This window comes from Cricetulus griseus, chromosome 3 (genome assembly GCF_003668045.3).
Source record: "Cricetulus griseus strain 17A/GY chromosome 3, alternate assembly CriGri-PICRH-1.0, whole genome shotgun sequence".
Taxonomy (NCBI): domain Eukaryota; kingdom Metazoa; phylum Chordata; class Mammalia; order Rodentia; family Cricetidae; genus Cricetulus; species Cricetulus griseus.
This window is the reverse complement of record NC_048596.1, coordinates 217,370,546-217,395,576: the sequence shown is the minus strand read 5'-3', so window position 1 is coordinate 217,395,576 and position 25,031 is coordinate 217,370,546. Positions and strand designations below refer to the sequence as shown.

Here is a 25,031-nt window from a genome sequence, read left to right as displayed (position 1 = left end):
ACATCTCTTGCTTGGTAGGTAGATAATGTAGCATGCAGGGTCCAGTGCTGGATAAGACTATTATGTCTTTGTTTTTCCAGCTTGTATCCTGTATAGTAATCCCTAGAACTATAAAAGTTATCCATCTGTGAGGAAGTTTCCTATTTGGTCTAAATTCTCTCTCCTATAGTCAAAGCATGTGGTATCTTCAATATTGGGGTCTCACCATTTGGTTAGGGTAGCCATGATGTTTTGGGTGCTTCTAGGATCTCCCTGCCTGCTTAGGGTTTCTATTGCTGTGAAGAGACACCATGACTGTGCAACTCTAATAAAGAAAAACATATAATTGGGGTAGGCTTACAGTTAGAGAGGTTTAATCCATTATCATCAGAACTTACTTGTATATAGGCAGACATGGTCCTGGAGAAAGGAACTTAGAGTTCTACATCTTGCTCTGTAGGGAACAGGAAGTAAAGTTTCCCACACAGGGAGTAGCTTGAGTTTATGTGACCTCTAAGCCCTCCTCCACAGTGACACACTTCTTCCAACAAAGCCATACCTACTCCAACAAAGCCACACTTTCTAATAGTACCATTTCCTATGGGCCAAGCATGCAAACCAATGGGACTATGGGGGCCATACCTATTCAAACCACCACACTACACAATTACTTACAAAGAGGTATTTCATGCCTTGTAGTGTATTATAATTTAATAGCCAACTATAATATTATAATTTAATTAAATATAATTTAATTGGGTGCCACATTGTCTACCAATGCAGGGTATATTGAGTCGAACTGTTGATTTTTTTAAAAGTTATATGCTGAAATGTTCTAACTAATTGGTTTCCATAAATTGTTTGTACACATCCTTAGATTTGTCTAACCCACCAACTGTCTCCTCCTTCAATCCCAACCCAGTATCTATACTTAATGTTTTAACCTCTAGCATTCCCCACAGTCTTTCATGTCACATACATTCTGCTATTTCTTTAATTATATTTTTAATTGGATTGTGAGATAATAGACTTTGTGTGGCTTTTCCATACACTCTTCCTTTGAGCTACCCATCCATTCATTATGCAATCTCCTTGATAATCCCATATTCTGCACTGTTTAAGCCTTTCTACCCCTACTATTTCACATATCTGATTCATTTTTACCCATAATCTACTAACCTCCTCCCTTAAGTCATCTTTTCTTCAAATACCTCTTTCTAGTTTTCTGGGTTCCACTTGCTCTTCATAGACAATGAGGCATCCTTATTCATGCTTTCTGTCTAGATTTCTTTCTTAGTTTCACACATTGCTCTCCTAGTGCTCTTTCTCAGTTGCCAGCCATCAGCCTTTCTATCAGAGTTTTAGCCACACAAACTACCAGAAAGTACAGCCAATTCTTAGGCTAATGTCTGGAGGAATTTCAGTTGCTCTCAGTGTCTCCTCATTGTTTCTACTCCTCAAAAGTTTTATCTCTGTTGTTTATGTTCAGAGATTTGAGCTTTCAAATTTTTGTTTTAAATTTCTCTATACTCTTTTTAAAAAATTCTTCTCTCATGCCATACATTCTGATCACATCTTCCCCTTGCCCTAGTCCTCCCAGCATTGCTCCCCTCACCCAGATCCACTCCTCCTCCATTTCCCTTCAGAAAAGAGCATGCCTCCCAGGGGAATCAACCAAACACTGTATAACAAGACTAGGCAAAAAAAAAATATCCTTTATTGTAATCATTCTGTTTATCTCTAGGTTTTTTTTTTCATTTTAATGAATTCCAACATCTACCAATCTGCTTCATGTTGCTGTTTTTATTTCCAAAGGATGAAAACAAACGTCCATGCTTTAAGAATAGGCAGGCTGCATGATATAGGCAGTGAGTTGAATTATTTTATAATGAAGACTCCAAAGAAGAATAGGAAGAAATCCCTCACGATCCCTATATAAATCATGTTTTTATGGCTTGAATAGCTGTTTATATAGAAATCAGGAAAATGAATGTTGATTTCTTAGTTTTCATATTATTTCAGAAGCTCTTTATTGAGCATATGTATTATGTTAATACTTCTCTAGGGCCCAACAATAGAACGAAAAAGAGCATAGTTCTTCTCCCCAGAGAACATTCAAAATCTACTGACATAGAAACAAACCTTATATCTGTGTTTATGAGACAAGAGTAAAGTATTTCATTCAACAACCATTCTTCTGTCTTTATGCATGCATTTAAAAATATTACAATGGGACAAAGATAAAGTCTGTTTGTAAATACATCTGCCTGGAAGATATTGTATGGTAGCATTGGTATTGCTTTTACCCAAAGAAATTTCAATACAATGATTCATCTCTTGTAAGCTTCTGTTTGCTTTTTGTTTAAGGGTTCTATTTCTGGGGCTGTACAATCTATGTCCCAATTAGTTTGCTTTGTACTATGGAAATAGACCTAACTAACATTGAAGGACTTAGCATGGTTCTGTCCCACTAAGAATTTAAGGATTTAGGCAGTGGGGTCAGTGAGGTGTTTCAATGGATAAGAGCAATTGTCATGCAAGTCTGAAAATTTGAGTTTAATCTTCAGAACCTAAAATAGAAGAAGGGAATTAAATGGTATTCTGTGACCTCCATACACATGCTATGACATGCATACATTTGCCCACATATACACAATAACAATAAATAAAAAATAAACAAAATAGAATTTAGTCAGTCAGTGAGATTTGTCAGTAGGGCATAGTTTCTTATCCCCTAGTATGTTCAATAAACAGTGAGGAATTTTATGTCTGACAGAGGACATTTTAGAAATAGAAGAGTGTGTTGATTTGAACAAAAATGGCCCCCAAAGGCAATGACACTATTAGGAGGTTTGGCCTTGTTGAAGTGAGTGTGGTCTTGTTGGAGGAAGTATGTCACTGTGGAGGTAGGCTTTGAGATCCCATATATGCCCAGTGTCTCAGACCACTTGCTGTTGCCTGCCTATCAAGATTTAGGACTCAGCTCCAACACCATGTCTGCCTACACAAGACTATGTTGCACTATAATGATAATGGACTAAACATCTGAAAATGTAAGCCACCTCAATTAATTTTTTTCATTTTATAGAGTTTCTTTGGTCATAGTATCTCTTCACAGCAAAAGAAACCCTAACTAAGACAAATTAAGTAAACTAAGTAAAAATTGTAACTCTTCTTCTAGAAACACAATGATAATAATTAAGAAAAATTAAGAAAATAATTCAGTATAACCAGTATATAGTATCAAAATATGTTGTCATTATGATTGTTACAAATGTGAACTGTAGCCATTAACATAAATGGATTATAGCCCAATTCTATATAACAATCAGCTTTGTCAAGATATTTTAAGACTCATCTGTACATTGCATAAAAGAAAATATTTGATTGTACAGTAGTTCTTTCTTATCAATGGTGGATGGATTCTAAGATCTCAGAGGGTTACTGATACTGAGAAGTACTGTACATTTCCCATATATAAAGATATTTGATAGATGAACAACAATAATGAAGTAGAATCTTATACTGTTTTATTTTTCCTGTTCCTGTGATAAAATACTCTGACCAAGAATCTTAAGTTTATTTTCTATCTCACAGTTCAAGTCAAAGTCCATTGTGATAGTAAAAAGCAGGGAATCAGGATCCTGAGGCAGCTGAACATCCCATATCCATGGCCAGGAGGAGACAGCAATGGATGTTTGTCTTTGTCTCCTTTTCATTTAGTCTAGGACTCATCTCATGATATGATGCCACTTATGTAGGGTGGGTCTTCCTACCTCAACTAGTGAAATCAAGATAACCCTGACTGACACTTTTCAAGGTTAATCTCTAAGATGGTTCTATATTTGTGTTGACTTGACAATTCATATTAACCACCACAATAAATGTTGTCTAAAATTACAATTATTTGACTTTGGAATTTTTGACCTAATATTTATTTTGTTTTAGTTTACTGTAGGTGAGTAAAACTACAGACTGAAAATCTTAGCTAAGGAAAATAAATATTGGAATCACATCACTTTCTTAGAATAAATGTACAAATAGGATGTGTAAATATGATAAAATAAATGTTTTCCACCAGTACAGTTCTCAATATGATATTGTATGATTTTCAAAGTTAGAAAACTAAATCAGCTAATATATATTGTGCACATTTTTGTGTACTTATATTAATATATGGTGATTATTCTTACCACAACTGAAAAGCTTATATTCTTCAAGTCTGTTGTGTAAGACACTGTGGCCAATATTCTGACCTGTAATAAGGCTGTTATTATATGTCATCATGCCATGGTCTTTAAATTTTTAGAAAAAATATGCATGCAGGTGTCCATGGAGGCTAGAAGAGAATATGAGGTTCCCCGAAACTCAATTTATAGATGGTTTGTGAGCCATTCAATTTGGGTGCTAGGAATGGAACCCATGTTCTCTAAGTGGGAGGTGTTCTAGACCACTGAGCCATTTCCCTGTCACTCCATGTATGTGTTGTTTAGTTCTCTTTGGTATGTATGTTTGAGAATAATGCAAATATTTATGGAGAGAAAGAGGTATACTATGGATTACAGTAAATTGCTCTTGAACTAGAGCCAAATCTGATCCTAAAAGTGAGCACCTTAGAGAAAGAGCTTTAAAGGCATATGTCAATGGCCAAAGGGGGGGCAGAAATGACATGTGTGTGAAGAATCACATGAAGGCCTGGTGGAGGTAGCTGATCTATTCAAAGAATGATATAGACATCAGCTATAAATAAAATGTATTAGTTTTTCGAAAACAAAGATAAGGCTATGTGTGTATATTGAGGATGTCATGTCTTATGTCACATGAATATTGCTGATTTTTCTTACTGCTACTGTTCTTTCTCTAATTTTCTCTTCTGGATCTGAATTCCCTCACAGTTGACAGTCTTGTGTGTGTTCTATCTAATGAGGAATTGGGAGTGATAGAGGTATGATGGTAGCTAAAGTGTACCAAAGTATTTCAAGAGCATGCATATTTGGAATTTAACAATTCTTTTTGCTTCAAGTAGTACTTTTAGGAAAGCTTATTTTTTATCATAAATTCTGATTGGCAACCTAATGTTATATGTATGTACACATTTTGTATACTTACGCATTTGAAGAGAATAAACTACATTAGGTTTTCATAGTTCCTCAACAAACTTGACAGCAATTGAGTATCAGATAATAGGATATCATTTTATTTTTCCATTTGTTTTATTTCATATTGATGTACTTGTCAATGAGAGTATTAGATATGACAGCTTAGATATATAAATTAACTGATATAGCATCAATGTAACATCACCATACAACCTTAGTAATCAAGCAGTCAAATAACTTAAATATGAGAGCTAAAAATGATACTTGCTTTGATTCTTTATTGCAATGTAGAAATACTTTTCTGTATAACTTGCTTTTGTGAAGTTTACATGGAAGTTCGTAACCAGGTTCTGCCGCTGCTTGGCTAGGCATGGGAAGGCAGCTCGTGGCAGCAGGTTCCCCTCTTCCTCTGGGAACCTCGGGGTGTGGGGTCATCACTGACACCATTCTGTAACAATAAGTCTTTACTCCATCTGCCTAAGCCAGGCCACCATGTGGGAGCTTTCCGCCAGGCCTCCTGAGTTCTGTCCACCGCCACATTAAGGTCCCAAGTAACAGATTTCTCATCTTTTAGCTCAGTCTTAATTATCATAAATCTATATATTTTATAAGACTTGTCTTATGCAGGACGCCTTCCATTGGCGTCCTCATCCTGGGATCACATGGCGGCTCAGAGCAGAGAGCAGGAAGAAGAGCGAAAGGAAGGCTTCCTTCTAGCCCTTGCTTATATATGAGTCTCCCTGCTATGTCACTTCCTTCCTGGATCACCACTTCTTTACCACATTTCCCAGAATCCTCCTTGACTCCTAGTCCCGCCTAACTTGCTGCCTCATTGGCCAAACAGTACTTTATTTATCATCCAATAAAACAAACACATATACAAAAGTACTTGCCCCATCAGGTAGGAATTGTATCTTTATGGGAAAATGTTTTGTTTGCTTATTAAATGTATGTAGATCTATATTATTCAAATTAATAGAGCCATAAATGAAAAACAATCTTACTCATTGGAAATATATAAACTCAGTAACAGTATATTATAGTAAATATAATAGAAAACTTAAAAGGTATACTTTTGAATGATAACCAGTAATAAATTAGAAAGAAACTATCAAACACCGTAAAAGGGAATTTCGCCAGATTGGTTTGAAGAATTCAGTAGGTGTCAAATATCTGCCTGTGCTCTTAGAGCACAGCCATGAAGAATACTCATATGAATTTTCTACATCCTATTAGTCAAGAACATAGAACAGTAACCGACACTACATTTATTCTTTGTAAACTTTGGCCAATACCTTAAGATGTTACATAAAAAGCAAGAGAAGCAAGTTACTATCTACCTGGTCCTAGTCAGCAGAATTTTAAAGAGCCCCACTTTTTCAAGATTCCTATGGCCCAGTTATTAGCTAAGGTACAGGTAAAAGGACATTGGAAATGTAGCTAAGGTCACCAATTAATTGACATTAAAATTAGAAGATTACCCTGTACCACTAATGTGGGCCAATGCAGTCTCATGAGCCATCAAAAAGAGAAGAGAAATATGGGAGAGATATGGTATACGGGAGCATCTGAGAGATTTAAGGTTCACAAGCCTGAGATCACTGTTTATACTCACATTACATATATAAATACCTATATTCACACATGTCATAATATATAATAAATGTCATAAATGAATTACCTCTGTTGACAACTAAGATTCCACAGACACTAAATATTATGCCATTTCCAGTGTTATTGGTTATCTACCAGAGCTTGACATTAAGAAACTACTGATAAAGATAGCACGAGGTTGAATGATGGGGCATAGATAAGTCAAATTTATAGTTATTTGCAAATTTAACCTCCACTGGCTAACATTCACGGTGTTTGAGGGTGCTATATGTACTATTGGAAAATAAAAGCAATCTCTGGACTTACAAAATTGGTGGATTCTGAGAGCAACAATAATGACGGGCCTGCAAGACATGCTCACTGGTGCAATAGTGACATGAATAGCATGGGAATAACAAACCACCCACTGATTGGGTTTAAGTTGCACTCCAGAAGATGGAATCCACATCAGCATCAATACAGGGGCCCAAAACCTGTGGCTAGTCAGGCACTGGAGGAGAACCTACTACTATTATTCACATGAATGGACATATTATCAAAACAACTCCTAATGACATAGCATTATACCCATAGATTAATTAACCACTGAATGTTTACCAAAGAAATTCCTATTTACAATAGATGGTGATTAACATAGAGACTTCAGAATGTTGAAGCCAAATAGGTATCTATATCACAACCTCTCTTCTTTAGGCTCAGGAATCACTGTGGTTTGAATGAGAATGGTCTTCACAGGCTCATATATTTAAATACTTTGTTCCCAATTTGTAAAGGTGTTTGATTAGGTGGGTGTGGCTTTGTTGGAGGTGTGCCACTGAGGGTTGGGTTTGAGATTTCAAAAGCTCACTCATTCTTAACTCTCTGTCTCTGTCTCTGTCTCTGTCTGTTTCTCTCTCTGTCTCTCTCTCTCTCTCTCTCTCTCTCTCTCTCTCTCTCTCTCTCTCTCTCTCTGTATAACATGGTTGTTATTTCATCATGTGAGCTCTCAGCTACTACTCCAGTGCAATGCCTGCTTATCTTCCTGTCTGTTTCCCAAGATGGTCATGGAGTAACTCTCTGAAAGTGCAACCAAGTCCTTAATAAACTCTCCCTTTTATAAGTTGCCTTGGTCATGGTGTCTCTTCACAGTATCAAAGAACCAAGACAGGCCAGAAAGAGTATAAGAGCCAGAGATAGTGAAGGGCTACAAGGTGGTGGATTTTTTTGCCTGAACACAGAATGTCAGTTTCACATGTGAACTCACAGTAGTTGTGACGGCATGCACAAGACCTGGTCAAACTTAACCAGAAAATCCAAGCATCCAGAAGGAAAGTGACCAAGAATAATAACTGGTTGAGAAAGAGTTGCTCAGGGAGGGAGAGTCAATTTTGTTTAAGAGTTTACCACATGATTCATTTTACATTGATCCATTTACATTGGAAGGCTACACATCAAAGAATATATAGACTGCATAGGTTGGATTCTATAGATTAAAGGAAAACAAAGAGGCCATAAAGTTTGGTGGGTGTCCAAGAGAGTGGATTAGGAGAGAGTTAGGAGAATGGAAGGACTATGATCAAAATACATTGTACAGACCTCTCAAATAACTAATTGAAAGTAAATTTAACATTTTATTGTGTGTGTGCATGACTATATTTATTTTGGTCTACCTGCCATAGCATGTTTCTGGAGATCACACGATTTCAGGGATTCAAACTTAAGTCACTGGACTGGAGTGACAAGTGCCTTTAACTAATGAACCATCTTGTCAGCCACCAGCCTGTATAATTTTGATAAAGGCAATTTTTCTTTGCATAACCCCATTTACTCACTCACACATCAACTTTTGTTTATATAGCTTTTTTACTCTTGTATGTATTAGGTATTGTTTCAGGTAGCATAGATAAGACACATTTTCCTTAATAGAAGAAGAGAGACATACTGATGACATCTTCCAAGTGTTTACATATCATGTTTATATCTTTATTTGATATATGGTATAGTTTGATTGTAACTTTGTTAGCTTTTAGTTTGGAAAATCTTAATGTGACAGTTGGGTATTAAAGTGAGTCACTATTATTATCTCAGGGCCTATCTGATCTTTCAGGCATTTCAGTGTTTCACAAACATAAGAGCTATCATCCAGTGTATAAATACTTAAAATTGTATTTTCTTGATGAACTTTCTTCTTTTTGATAAATGATAATCTTCTTTATCTCTTCTGGCTTGATTTAGGTTTAGATTGATATAACAAATATGAACATATTTGTACCAGCTTTCTTTATCTGTTCCCACTTGCTTGGTTATTTTGTTTCCACATTTTTACTCTGTTTGTTTTGTCTTTACCAGTGAAGTGTGTACTTCCTGGAGACAATAGATAATTATATCTTGCCTTGCCTTCTTTCCTTCTTTCCTTCCTTTCTTAAATCCTTCTCTCCCTCCCCCTCTATCTTTCTTTTTTCCCTTGAGTCAGGTAGTTTGCATTTTTTGAATGCTGAGTCAAGTATGGTTATAAGTTAATATTATTGAAAAGGGCTTGCTATTTCTTGTGGCTTTGTTGGACATTCTAATTAGTTGGGTTGACAGATGTTTCCCTGATGAGTTTTATGGGTTTGGCTTGTTTTCTTTGATAGATGTGATTGATTTCTTTTGATCTTCCTTTATTCGTTTATTACTTTGAATAAATGTATTATTTCCTGGACTTTCATAATTGAGACTGTCTTTTCCTCTATGTGAAGTGCTTCTTATCTTTAAATATCTTTATTTCTTCATCAATTTTGAGAGATAGCTGTACTGGGTTTGACAATCATGGTTACTGGTGATTTACATTCAGAGAATGAAATGTATCTTTACATGCTCACCTGGCTACTAGGGTTCTGCTCAAAGACTGTTATATATCTACCCTTGTAGGTAACTTAGAATTCTTTCATTATAGCTTTTTAGTAGTTTAACCTTTCTTTCTATTTTGATATCTTGACTATAATATATCAGGGAGATGTTCTTCTCTAGTCATGTCTATCTGGAACCTATGCACTTCTCCTTTTATGTTTTATGTTTTAGAAATCTGCTTTAAATTTATTGAATACATTGTCTATGCCATTTACCACTATTTTATCTTCTTCTCCCCTATGGATTTTTAGGTTTCATCTCAAATGTATTCTAGATGTGGATTTTTATGAACTTAATATTCTATGTCCTAGTGTATTATTGTCAAACTCATTCTTCTACTTGTCTTACCTGTCAATTATACTTTTCATGGCTTTTTATTTGATTGATAAACTGTTATGTCCAACATTTGTATTTTTTTGTCTTTTTTCAGAGTCTCAACTTCTTTCATGAATTTTTTCTCTATGTGCTTGAATTTTTCATCCAAATTGCTGACAATTTTTTCCACTTTGGTCTAGGTCCTGAATTGATATCTTTACCTCATCCATCATCTGATTAATGGATATTAAACTACAGTATCTATACACAATGCAACTTTATTCAGCACTATATGAATGAAATAATGAAATTTTCAGGAATGTGGATGAAATGGAAATATTGCACTGAGTGACATCACATGAGACAAGAAAACATGCAGGGCAGGATCACCCTCACATGCAGATCTTAAATTCTATTTTAAAGATTGTCATGTTTAAATTGAAGTGACTTCACAGGCTATGACACAGGAAAGAGACTTAGAGATGAGGATGCCTAAAGGTTGTGTTCCCATCATCCAAAAAGCAGTTCACAACCATCCATAATCCCAAGGATTCTGATACCATTTGTGGGTACCAGGCATACACGTGGTCACATACAGACATGCAGGCAAAACACTTATATATATAAAATAAACTAAATAATTCTAAAAATGTAAAGTAAATATAATTAATTTAAATAATTTTCTTAACAGATGAAAATAATTTCTCATCTATATATCATGGATGATTTTTTTCCTTTTTATTGAAAATAATTGTTTTTCTTATTTAATATATCCTTATTATGGCTTCCTGTCCCTCTACTCCTCTCAGTTCCTCACTCACCCCCTCTTCCATCTGGATCCACCATTTTGCTGTCTCTCATTAGAAAATAAGGAGGATTCTAAGGTATAATAATAAAATAAAAATGATAAAACAAAATTAACACATCCTAACACACAGAATAGGACAACATAGGACATTCCAAACACACAGAAGGAAAAGAGTGTGCCCTCCCCACAAAGGCTTAAGGACCAAATATAGATACAGAGACACACTCATTCATGTGCTCAGGAATCTCATAAAAACACAATTTAATACTAATTTAAGTAAACACATAGTGCCATAAAATATACATAAAGGACCTGTAGGGCACAAAAAGAGGAAACATATTACATATGTAATAAATACAATTTAAATAAGAGTGAAAATAAAAATTTAGAAGAAAAAATAATCCCTAACACAACATTATCAGACAAGGAACCTCCACAGATGCCACTGAGTTCTTTTTCTGCTGGCCATCTACTGATGGACATGTGGTCTACCCTTTAGAGCAGTTTGTTGCTCCAGTGAGAGAAACTAAATTTTCATTTTAAGTGGTGTCAATTAGATACAGCTTCTGGATGGGTGAGGAATAGGGGTATAGGACTACTTCTTTCAGTCCTAGAACCCCATCTGGTACAGACCCATGTAGACCCATGCAGACCTGTACTGACCTGTGCAGACTCTGGGATTACTGCCTCAGTGTCTGAGTTCAAATGAAGTTTGTTCATGTTGATTTAGAGGGCCTTGTTTTCTTGGTGTCCTCCATCCTCTCTGGTTCTTACACTCTTTCCACATTCTTTTCTGCAAAATTACCTGAGCACCGAGGACAGGAGTTTGTTGCCAACATCCTGTTTAGGGCTGAGTGCTCCAAGGTCACTCTGTATAATTTCTGGCTGTGAGTCTCTGTATTTTTTTCCATATGGTGCAGGAAGAAGTTTCTTTGATGATGGCTGAGCAAGGCATTGCTCTATGAGTATAGCAGAATGTCATTAGAAATCATTTTGTTGCTATGTTTTTTTTTAATAGAATAATAGTATTTGCTTTTACCCCAGATCCTTGGGTTGTATAATCTCGGGTTCTTGGTCAACCAAGCGGGTCAGATATGGGTTCCATCTTGTGCAGTGGGCCTTAAGTCAAACCAGATATAGGTTACTTACATCCACAAACTTTGTGTCTCTACTGCACTAGAATATTGAGCATGCAGGGTGACATTGTAGATCAAAGGGTTTTTAGCTGTATTTGTTTATGTTTCTCTTTTGGTAGCATGTAGAGTATCATGTACCAAACATGCTAGAACATAGGAGTGAAGACTCTATGCAGGCACTAGCTTGACTTTTACACATTCAGTTAGTAGTGTAGGTGTTGTCTTCAGCAATAGAACCTTCCTGTCAGTTTGTGAAAAGCATCCTATAGTATTTACAACTGCCTGGATGGTTTGTGGGTTCCCATGGGATCCCCTTGGCCAACAGCTCAATTAGGTATAAGTCATTCCCAGTACTGTAAACTTCATTTGGTGACAAGTGATGTCTAGTTGAGGCTCTGTCTCTTCCATTATTAGGCAACTTCATTTGAATGCCTTATATATGCATATATTTTAGGAAGCTTCGATTTCATTATGTTTTCATATGATCCACTAATGGATTTTACCTGTATCTCCCCATATTCTTTCCTCAGACTATTGACTATTCCCTTTTTCCAGGTTTTCCTCACATTTTGTCCATCTAGAAGTGTCATATTTCCCTTTCCAAGGGAGATCTATCTGCTCTCTATTCTTTTACTCTATGCCTAACTTCTGTGGTTCTAGGTTGTAGCTTGGTTATTATTGGTTTATCAACTAATATCCACATATAAGTGAATACATATCACATTTGTCTTTTCTGGGTCTGGGTTACCTCACTCAGGATGATTTTATTCTAGTTCCATCAATTTAATTGAAAATTACAAGGCTACCTTTCATTTACCAGCTGAGTAATATTTCATTGTGTAAGTGTATTACATTTTCGTTATTCATCCTTCTGTTGTGGGACATCTGGGTTGTTTGAAGTTTTGGGCTATTATGAATAGAGCAGCAATGAACATGATTGAGCATGTGTCTGTGGTAGGATGAAATGTCCTTCTGGTATATACCAAACAGTAATATAGATGGATTTAGAGGTATATCCATTCCCATCTTCCCAAAGAACCACAACACTGGTGTTCTTAGTGACTGCATAAGTTTGTAGTCAAACAAGCAATGGATGAGTGTGTCCCTTTCCAGTATGAGCTGTCATTAAAAAAAAATTTAGTCATAAATTGGAAGTTCCCCAACATACCAAGAGCATGTTGTAGCTTGCCTCTTTGTCTGAATGATGTGTCCTTTGCTATGCAGAAGCTTTTCAATTTCATTCATTAATTACTGATTTTAGGGCCTATGCTAACAGTGTTGTGTTCAGAAAGTCTTTTCCTGTACCATTGAGTTCAAGGCTATTCCCCATTTCTTCCTCTATCAGGTTAAGTGTTTCTGGTTTAATGTTGAGATTTTTGATCAATTTGGAGTTGAGTTTTCTGGAGGACAATAGGTATGGATCTGTTTGGATTCTTCTATATTCAGCCATACAGTTTGACCAACAGTTTGATTAGTTTAAAGATGCTGTCTTTTTTTCCAGTGTGTCTGGCTGTTTAAAAAAACAAAACAAAACAAAAATCAGTTGTTCTTATGTCTGTAGACTTACAACTGTGTTTTTATTTTGATTCCATTGATCTACATGTCTGGATTTTGCCAATATCATGTTTTTATTACTGTAGTTGTGTAATACAACTTAAAATCAGGAATAGTGATACCTCCAGGTGTTCTTTTATTGTTTGAGATTGTTTTAGCTATCCTTTTTGGTGATTTTTATTTCCACATGAAGCTGAAATTTGTTTTTTAAGCTCTATGAAGAATTGTGTTGGTATTTTTATGGGGATAGCTGAGTCTGTAGATTGCTTTTGGGAAGATGGTCATTTTTACTACATTAATCTCACTGATCAATGAGCATGGGAGATCTTCTCATCTTCCAATAATGTCTTCAATTTCTTTCTTCAGTGACTTGAAGTTTTTATCTTACAAGTCTTTCATTTGCTTGGTTAGACTTTACCACAAAATACCTTACAATATTTGAGGCTATTGTGAAAAGTGTTATTTTCCAGATTTCATTCTCAATCTGTCATTTGTAAATATGAAGCTACTGATTTTTGTGAGTTAATTTTGTATCAGGCTTTATTGTTGAAAGTGTTTATCAGCTGTAGGATTTTCCTGGTAGATCTTTTCCAGTGATTGCATAATAATCATATCTACAAATAATGACACTTTGATTTTGCTCTCTTTCAGTTGTCTTATTGATATAGCTAAGGCATCAAGTATTATAATGAATAGGAATGGAGAGAGTGAATAAGCTTGTCTTGTTCCTGATTTTGGTGGAATTGCTTTAATTTGTCTTCATTTAACTTGATGTTAACTCTGGGTTTTCTGTAAACTGCCTTACTATGTTGGGTATATCCCTTGTTTCTTAATTTTCAGGATTTCTATCATGAAGGGTTGTTATATTTTGTCAATAGCCATTTACACATCTAGTGAGATTATCACATGTTTTTTTTTTCTTTCAGTGTGTTTATTTGGTGGATTATGTTTATTGATTTATGTATATTGATTTATTCCTGCATCTCTGGGATGAAGCCTACCTCATCATAGGAGAAGATGTTTTTAATGTGTTCTTGGATTTGGTGTACAGGTATTTTATTGAGAATGTTTGCATCTATGATCATCTGAGTAACTGATCTCTATTTTTCTTACTTTATTGGGTATTTATGTGGTTTGGGTATTAGAGTAATGGTGGTGGCCTCATAAAACAAATAGTACAGTATTAATTTTCTTTTGCTTTGTAAAATACTTTGTGGAGTGTTGGCATTAGTTCTTTGAAAGCACACTAGAATTCTGCACTAAAATAATCTGGTTGTGTGCATTTTTTGATTGGTAGACTTTTAATTACTGCTTCAATGCTTCTATTCACTAGAGTATATAGGTCTGTATAAATTGCTTATTTGATCTTGATTCAACTTTAGAAGGTAGCATATTACTGAAAAAATATTATTTTTAGGTATTCCAATTTGGTGGAGTACAGGCTTTTAAAGTATGTCTTTATGGTTCTCTGTATTTCTTTGGTGTCTGTTGATATGTCCCCTCTTTTGTCTCTAATTTTGTTAATTTGGATCTTCTTTCCACCTTTTAGTTAATTTTGCTAAGGGTTTGTCTATCTTATTGATTTTCTCAAAGAATTGATACTATTGCATTGATTTTTTGTATTGTTTTCTGTTGTTATTTTTCTTGATTCCATTTTATTGATGTCAGTCCTGAGTTTGATTATTTCTTGCCATCTACTCCTTTTGGATTTGATTTCTTGTGTTTGTTCTAGAACGTTCAGGTGAGCTGTCTCTCCATTTTTTTTTTACAAGGCACTTAGTGCTATGAACTTGACTCGCAGATCTGCTTTCATTGAGTTCCATAAGTTTGAGTACATTGTATATTAATTTACAATGAGTTCTGCTAAGTCTTTAATTTCTTTCTTAATTTCTGTCTTGACTCAATTTTCAATCATAAATGAGCTGTTTAGCTTCCAAGAGCTTGTGAGCTTTCTGTTGTTGATTTCCAGCTTTAATCCTTGGTGGTTAGATAGGATACAGCATATTATTTCAATTTTCTTGTATCTACCAAGACTTGATTTGTGTCAGAGTATGTGGTCAGGATTGGAAAAAGTTCACTTTGGTGCTAAGAAGAAGGTATATTGTCTTGTGTTTGGGTGAGATGTTCTGCAAAAATCTGTTAGGTTCCTTTGGTTTATGACTCCAGTTACCTGGAGCATTTTTGTATTTCTTTTTTGTCTGGATGATCTGTCTATTCATTAGCGGTATCTTAAAATTCTCCCACCTTCAATGTGTTAAGGTCAATATGTAATTATAATGTATAGTAGTTTTTTATGAACTTGGATGTCCTTGTGTTTGGTGCATTGATATTAAAAGTTCCAATGTTGTATTGGTGAATTTTTCCTTTGATGAGTATATAATGTCCTTTCCTGTTTCTTCTAATTAGTCTTAGTTTGATGTTTATTTTTTCAGATATTATAGTTACACAAGCTTCTTTCTTAGGTCCATTTTCTTAGAATACCTTTTTCCAACCCTTAACCCTGAGGTGATATCTATCCTTAATAAGGAGTATTTCTTGGATAGCACAGGATAGATTATTATTTTGCTGCCATTCTTTTAGCTTGTGTGTTTTTATCTGGTAATTGAGACTGTTGATGTTGAGAGCAGTGTTTGTTGATTCTTGTTATTTTTTTGTTGTGGTGGTGGTGGTTTTGTATGTGTGTGCATGTGGTGTGTGTGTGTGTGTGTGTGTGTGTGTGTGTGTGTGTGTGTGTGTGTTTTCCCTTTCTTGATATGCTGGTCTGGGAATATATTTGTATGTAATAATTTAAATCCCATTGAATTCCATTAACAGAGCTAATACTTTATTTAAATCCAACACTGTATCCTGCCTGTCCTTTAGGTGGTAAGGGAACAGAAGCAGGAACATGGCTCAGCTGGCTGTGGATATGATAGAGATAGCCCCCTGGGAGATGAGTTCAGCAACATCACTCAATTCTGTTCCAGAGAATAGAAAATATATAGGATTGGGAAACCTGGGGACAAACCCTAATTTACATTAAGCAGCATGCTCCTATCATAATCCTTCATATATGGCAGTAGAGTCCTATAGCAAAGCTCCTAGTGCAAGTCGTAGTTCTCATGTGGTCAACAGAGGGGAAAGCCTCTAGCAGGGAATTATTCCAAGGGTTACACTAGAGATAAGTCAGGCATCTGGGTCTAGGACATCCTCCAAACAAGGGCCTCACTGGGGAGAGAGTCCTTCATATTGCCGACCTTGGCAAAAGCTATCAGACTGTGATAGATTGAAACCTCTGAACAGCAGGGCTTCCCAACACTTATGCTTCTTAATTAGTAATTTTCTCTGCATCAGTTTACTGCTCTAAGAGCAAGATAAATAGGTATCCAATTGTTCCACCAGAATACCAGAAAAGATGAGGTTTGGTAGGGTTCATAATATCAGTATTGATCGACTCAATGATGTGACAATTAGATTTGACTTCCAGTATGCTTTAAAATACCAGTGAGTGACTTGGATAGATAGGTCATCATAATCACTGTCAACACTATTTTTCTTCTCTTTTGACAAGCATCAGTGTACCAAACAGAGTGTCACATAATAGATGTGTCTGTATCAACTGTGATAACCCTGATAAAGCACATCAGGCACTCACTGACAGTCTAAAGAATACTTGGTGTGTATTTTATTAGTTTCCAAACAGTGGTATATTTGTTATTACCACAACAAGTGAGAAAATATTAGGATGCAATGCTCTTCCTGGTGTTTCTGCAAAAACCTACAATCATGTCACCTAAGTTTTTTGGAACAAAGGTTTAGAAAATAATGTTCTCATTGCCTAATCCCAATATTGTCTTTATCTGGATAAATTCTTTATGGAGTTGTCACTTCTTGTGTCAAATGTTACTATATTTCTATTTGGTCTGTTGCCCATAATAATATTATAAAAGGACAATATAAGACGTAAAAATATGTCAATTCACTAGTGTATTTTAATTTTTCATCCTTTAAACACAGCTATATTGACTCCATGGGTATAAGTATCAGAGTCACTTCTAGGGCTTAAAATAAGGTTTCCAGTGATCAGCTTAAGTCTAACTTGGTAATTCTTGTTCATCACAGCACATTTTCTCACATTGGCCTCCAGAGTGAATTCCATCTCCTCAAACCTAAGAAGCAGAATTTTCCTTCCAACTAATGAACAGCAAGTTTGTCAGGTATTTGAAAACACAAAGCATTTCAAGTTCTGACACACTTGGCAATTACTTTATTGTAGTTATTTGGATACCACTTATTCCTTACAGATTACATTTTATGACTTCTTCAGTCACCGGAATGACAAATTGATAGCAGGCCTTCAAACCACATGTGACAGTCCAATCCAGCATGTATGGCAGAAAACAGAGGTACTCCAGAGTCAGTGGGAGAGAAATGTCATCACAATCCGGAGCTCACAGCAATTCCAGGTAAGTTTGTATCTCCAACTATGACTTTGGAGGAAAACCCATAAGAGCCCAGGTTTCAGAACAAGACAATTAAAAAAATCACATAGCCAATTCATCTGCCAGGGACTGGGACTTCCCATAATTTTCATGTCTTCAACAAATTAGAATGGCTAGTCATGATAATAGACATTTTCATTGTGAAGTGTTGACTTTGTGCTTTGAATTTAAAGTGATATATTTTAAGATACAGTGATGTATTAGTTAACTATAATTCTATAAAATCCCATGAAATTGTTTCTTCAATTTCTTAAACCTTTTATTTTCATCTTTTACTTATTTTACTTCTCTTTCTTTATACTTCTTCCTCCAGAGAATCACTTTCCTCTCTAACTTTTCTCATGCATTTGAGAGAAGGGGATAATTTTGAGTAATGAGTAAGGAGATTTTAATTTACATACTAATTCCTAATGCTGTTGAAATAGAATAATTCTCATATTCATCTCGTGGTTAAGCTCATTTCAACACATCCTTTATTTTCCTAAATAACTTTATGAATTAAATCCAGTGCAAGCCCATAAAAGACAAGCTTATTTATGCAGCCAATTAAAACTTATGCATGGCAAAAATTATAATATAATGGTTATTACAAGACTTCGTGGGAAAGTATTTCATGTTTTAACATTTGAGATGGCCAAACAAAAATATTCAGTTAAAGATGAGAGGTATTTTAAAGCATTTTATATTTGAAGAAAATTTCATTCTAAACCTGTTTTATGGACCAATTTAGCCCAAGTATTTCCTTTGTCATTTATTATTTGAATAATATAGCAATCAGTTGTAATCTTATTTTTATCTTTGCTTTTTTATTGCTTGAGAATTTCAAGCATGCATGTAATGTCTTTTGATTGAACATAAGCCCCTATTTCCTCTCTGCCAATTCCTCCACTATCCCCTTCACACCTTTTACTCCCAACTTCTTATGCTTAAAACAACAACAAAAAAACAACTGGGACTACTAATGCTGCCTGTATGTAGGACCATCTGCTGGAGCATGGGTACACTCTCAGAGACCAGATCCCTGAAGAAAATGGCTCTTCCTTCCCTAGCAGCCATTAGTTGCCAATACCCGCCTCAGGTAGGGGTGGTGTTTCTTGAGGGGCTGATGTTTTGGCTGACTTGATCTTGTGTAGATCTTGTGCATGAAGTCCCTGCTGCTATGAGTTGACATTTGCAAAACCCCTGTCATACCCAGCAAAAACTTTTGCTGAAGATATTCACTAGTTTTGGCTCTTAAAATCCTTCCATGTACTCTTCCGCGATGGTCCCTTAGTCTTGAAGGAAGTGGGTTGATATACATGTACCATTTAGAGCTGGACACTTAACAGTCCTTTATTCTCTGCACATTGACCATTTGTGGGTCTTTGTGTTAGTGGCAATGTAGTGTTAATAGAAGCTTCTTTGTGGAAGGTTGAGAGATGTAAACTGCCCCCATTTTCTTATCAATAATTATCATTTAAAATCAATTTTATATAAAATTATCTAATTTGATGCTATATATTAAGTTGTTTAGGTTTAAGGAATGAATTAGATTTAATTTAACCTTCAGCTAATTTAGAATGACTAAGAGGAAAGGCACGGATGAATGATAGGTATCTATTCCTGTCAAAATGTTAAATGTTAACATTTAAATGTTAAGTGTTAAATGCTTTCTCTTTTCCATTTAATAATGACATGGTGGGCAGTGGCAGCCCATGCCTTTAATCCTAGCACTCAGGAGGCAGAGACAGCCGGATATCTGTGAGTTCAAGACCACCCTTGTCTACAAGAGCTATTTCCAGGACAATCTCCAAAGCCACAGAGAAACCCTGTCTTGATCCCCCCCCCCAATGTTAAATGACATTTACATGAGTGACATATTTTCTTAGTTGATACCATGAAATCACTGTACTTGAAAGTTTTAGTCATTGGTGTTTCAGTAGCTTTAGCTAGATATGGTGTGTAGTGAGTTCCCCTGCAGACTAATGTTTGCTGTGACAGTTGACATGAGATTCAGGGCTAGAGGAAGTTTTAGAATATTTCTTATGCACTTTTCAGTCCTCTGTGTCTGCCTAAGCAACACAGAAAAGCCAAGATTGATTTTGTTAAGAGTGAGCCACCTCAACTGGATGCAATTTGCCCCATGACCTTCTCTCTGGTGCCAATTTTACTGACAGATGATTTAGGTTCATGTTTTAGTCATTACTTACTTGTTTTTCTTAACTTTGAAACCATGAGTACTAATAAAGTCTTAAATTGTCTTTGCCAACTTAATACAACTTTAGTATTTAGTTGTCCATATCTTTTAGGTCAAGATTTCTGTTAGTAGGGTGACAGATTTGGATGCTGGGCAAAGGTGATACTTGCTGGACCTTGTCAATCAAACCTTTCAAAATTAGTTCTTTGGTTACCTCAGGTGCCCATTTCCAAACACCATAGATTTTGTTGCTCAAACTGTGTACCTGATACATATAAAACTTGAAATTCCAGAAAATATCACTCTAAGGCAATTCAGCTGTGTCTGGGACACAGAGTATTCATGGGAGTTTTTTTTTTTTAATGCAGAAGTAACTTCAATTATCATACATGCTTCCTGGGTATATTAATATGTTTCCCTAAAAACTTTAAATTGATGGAAAAATAGTGTTTATAACTTAAAAAGCTTTGTAAAAAGAAGACTGCATGGCCCCTGGGATGCTGAGGCTGTACCCACACTTTAAGGCTAAGGATGCATTTAATTCTGTCCTGACAGCAAGTGAGCAGATGTTCACTTACTGCTGTGTAGTGGGCTGCAGAAATGTGTTGCGTTAGTAATGCTGACCATCTTTATCCACTGTCTCGTTCCTGCAGAGCTTCTTTGAGAAGACTATTTTAGGAATTTTGCAATCAGCACCTCTACATTATATCTGCTGCCTCCGCAACTTAGAAACCTTTGGGGATGATTTCATTCTCTGCAATTTCGCCTCCATGCTGACTTCTGATAGTTTAAAGCCACACATGCTTTCTTTACAAATACTGAGATAGCTTATTTCAGTCAGTGACAGCCACATCCCAGGTGAATGTGAGTTTTTGGGAAATCTCCTGTAGCTGGTTGTCACCCAGGGTCCTTTGTGTAGTTTTATCCCTTAACAAAATTGAAATGCTTTAATTTCCCAGGATGTACTGTTCCATAAACAAGCAGTTGACATTATAAACAAAGACGGCAGAATTTCATAGACATTTTGAAAACATTTAGGGCATGGTAGCAACTAACACAGAAGAACATTTACTGAAGTTAAGAATTGTGCTCAGTACTTTGTGCCACAATCTAAGTGACCTTCTGAGGGAGAGTGATGGCTTCACCCATTTTAACATTGGGGCTTTGAGCTTTACATAGTTTGATAACCTATCACATCAACACAGCATGTTAGAACATATAGAAGATTTCATATATCGATTACTTAGTCACTGAACTATAGGAATTTTCTAAATTATGTCTATCTATGGAATTTGAGAAGAAGTGAATAAAAACCTGAACCTCTATAAGCAATCAATTCTGTTACTTAAAAAATCAGTAAATATTTTTTCACATGGAAAAGAAAACAAAAAAGATACAGGTGTGCTGACACATGCTTATAAACCCAGCACCTTGGAGGCTGAGACAGGAGAATCTAAATTCAAGTCTAGCCTGGTCCATGTACAGAGACAATGTCTGAAAACACAAGGAAAGCAAAAGAGATTGATTGGAAAATAATTGAACATATACTATGAAGTAACTCTAATGACATGTGTCTTTTTAACATTTATCTATGTAACATCTATATGATTCCATAATTGTAAGAGTTTCTGGTCATGAACTTACTGTTAATTCCAGTCTGTTATTGATCTTATATCATGGCTTCCTCCAACATTTATATCAAGCGTCCTAAGAGTAGACCTCTTGTCTCCATTCAGAGGTCATTTTCTCTAAAAATAACTGGAAGAAAAAAATTGTCTCATTTTATTGTTGAATCAGTGCAGGGTATGCCTTCCTTCTGACATGTTGTAAACTTCCTAACTCTTTACCTCTCTTATGATGAGCTGGCTTCTTTTTTCCCCTATATTCTCCTTTTCTGGGGCTCCTTTGTTTCTTTAGAAAATTCTGAATACCATCCAAATAACATAGATGTTAGGAAAAATCTTTGAAAAAGCTTTGGGTAAAGCAAGGAGTATTATTCTACATTATTATTTGCAGAAATGGCACTACCACAAGCCAGGAGAGCCTCTGACATTAGTCCTTCGTGGGACCTGGCTCTTTCTCATTAGCCTGAGGTTTTACTTACTTTAGCTTTTTTTTCGAGATTATAACCAGCATTCTTGGAAAAAATATTTTGTTTAAATCTATTTAGTGGGGCCATTTAATTAAGCTTTATGGACTCTGTAGTTTGTATCCTCACAAACCCATTAGTAAAGTTCCCTTAGAGAAACTGTCCCTTTTTTTTTTTTTTTTTTTTTTTTTTTTTTAAGAAAAGTGTCCCCCTGGCTTGGTTGGGGTCTCAAATGGCAGCCAATTTTCATAGTAACTTTTCTTCAGTTATACCAAGTTAGCCTGTGATTTAACTGAGCCAAATAAACATATAATATCTATTGCAAACTCTAATGAGGAGAGGATTAAGGCAGGGAGCTAATTTAAAGGCTGCTTGGACAGATCAGGCACTAGGAATTAGGAATGGAAACACGGCTAAAAAGGACATAGACTTAATAGGTCTTGGCTGATTAGACATGAGACCTGAGGAGAAAGCGATTCTAAAGGTCATTTTGGACTTTTGAACATCGCCGAGGTGCAGTCTGATTCATTGTCAGCAAATGAGTGAAGTGAGAGGCTCAATTTGGGGAGAAAGTGTAGCATCTTACGAATTCGAAGTAACTTTTCTCATTTAAGGGGAAATGCCTGGCAGGCAGCCGAGACATCGGAGGAGAGCTCAGGAGAGTGGCCAACATTTGTGAAGTAAAATATGTGTTTCTTCAGGCTGGATATCAGCTCAACTCTGATGATGGGTGGTCTTTTAGGGAGAGAGGGAGAAGCAGAAATGAGACTAGTGATGAAACGGATATTTATTTCTATTTCTCATTTTAAATATGGTGACTGTGGGGATATGCTTGATTTGGCATATGGTAGAAAGCACAGACATCTGAAAAAATTCTCAGAAAAATAAAGGAATGATTTATAGAAAAATTGAGGTTTGTATTTACAAGCATAATTCCTAGAATAGCTTTCATAATTTAGTATCTGTTACAGTAACAGTAGCTAACAACATTTAATGTTAATAATGTATTAAATCTTGTATTTTATTTCTTAAAAGTTTATTTATTAATTAATTTACTTATTTAGTATGTTATTTGAGTGCCTGCATGTGTAACTACATACCACATACATGACTAATAGCTGTGGTTAAGGGAAAGAGGTTGTTGGATCCTCTGGTACTGGAGTCGTCTCCAATGGATGTGAGCTAACACCAGGCTTCCTGGGAATCAAACCCTGGTACTTTGGAAGATCAGTTATTGCTCTCATCTATCTGGCTTATAGTTTTCTTTTAATATAGGGTCTCATGAAGCTCCTACTTCTTACACAACTGAGGAGAGTCTTGAACTACTGAGCCTCCAGTGTCTCCCTCCCAAAGCCTAGTATTAAATGTGTAAGCCATGTGCCTGGCATGACATTAAATGAGTTTTGAGGGGAGTAACTATGGCTTCAGGCATATAAGGCATACTATCCCACTGAACTGAATCTCAGTTACCGTTTTAAGTATAACTTGTTTTCCTGGTATAAATAGTATCATATGGGATATTTATTGTTTTTTTTTACTTTTATTTTATGTGTATGAGTGTTTTGCCTGAGTACGTGTCTGTGAACTACTTGCATGCCTGATGCCTGCATGGGTCAGAAAAGTTGTTAGGTCCCTGGAATTGGGTTTACAGGAATGTTTGTGAGCTGCTGTGTGGGTGCTAGGAACCAAACCAGGGTCCCCTGGAAGAGTAAACATTGCTCTTAAACACTGAGCCACTGCTATGGACCTCTATGGGTTATTTTTATAAGTATTATTTTATATAACACATCTGAGGAGCATACTGCTTTTTTTTTTTTTTTTTTTTAGAAATCACCTTTATTTAACAACATTTTCCTGGATCTTTACAACATGATTCTGCTTCTATGAAATCTTTCAGTTTTTCTATTTTGTGGAGGGAATATGACTCTCTTAGACTTGCATTTTAGGTTACTCAAGGTGGGACACATCTTTTATTAGATATTTAATTAGGAATCGTGCATTCTCTAATAGCATGTTGTATAGGATCAAAAGTGAATGCAACTCAGGACAGGGATTTTCTTTGCTGAATCCATATTATTCATTAACCCAAGAGGGGACACTGATTTTCTGAAGTGACGGTGTTTATGTAATAAAAAAAATGGTTGAACAATCTGCTCATGTTTAATACACACTTGAATGAAGCCATAGCACCATTGGCATTCCTTGGTGAGGTTGAAATAAAGCTTCCATCGTCCACCAACTTTCTATTGATTTAGATAGTTAGAAAATGAAGTGGCTTCTCTCAGGATTTCTATGATTCATAGATATTTCCTGCTATGTAGACTTGGGTTGCCTATACATCATGACATAAAATTCACTCATTCTAAGTCATTTTTCCAAGTATGATTCTACTAATGGCTAGCAATGTACAAGATGATAACACGTAGATCATATATCCAAGACTGTGAATAAAATTAGAAGAATTGCAAGTAAAAATGGGACAAATTGCCAAGGTCCAGAGATTAAGATGAAACTTATGTGAACACATATTGGGCATATATGGGAACTCAAAATGTAAAGGAGGATGTAGGAGAGAAGCTACATGAAACATGGGCCCCAAATCACACCAGATATCTTCAGTACAGTGATGGCTACATTGTCTTATTCTTAAAAATATTTGCTTTGATCCCCTTTCCTTGGAATTTGTGTGGTACCTGAGTACTTCCAGGAAGTGGCATACAACACATCTTATTTGTAGGCTCTCTTCTATAGCATCATGAGACAGTTGTGCTCCTTGCTTTGTGTTGTTGCTTGTCTTTTTACACTGTTTTACTTACACATTTGCAGGTTTATTATTACTTATAAATGTCTGGCCTTAGCTTGGCTTGTTTCTAGCCAGCTTTTCTTAACTTAAATTAATCCATCTACCTTTT

The 25,031-nt window shown here is 35.7% G+C and overlaps 1 protein-coding gene across 1 annotated transcript in view; it reads left to right on the top strand.

Moving 5' to 3' along the window:
- Malrd1 (MAM and LDL receptor class A domain containing 1) overlaps positions 1 to 25,031 on the top strand; it is a 608,177-nt gene that overhangs the window by 23,301 nt on the left and 559,845 nt on the right. The window contains exons 3-4 of the mRNA XM_035442808.1: positions 17,475 to 17,569; positions 17,657 to 17,818. Coding sequence (XP_035298699.1) covers positions 17,475 to 17,569; positions 17,657 to 17,818 — 257 coding nt within the window. The remainder of the gene's footprint in view (positions 1 to 17,474; positions 17,570 to 17,656; positions 17,819 to 25,031) is intronic.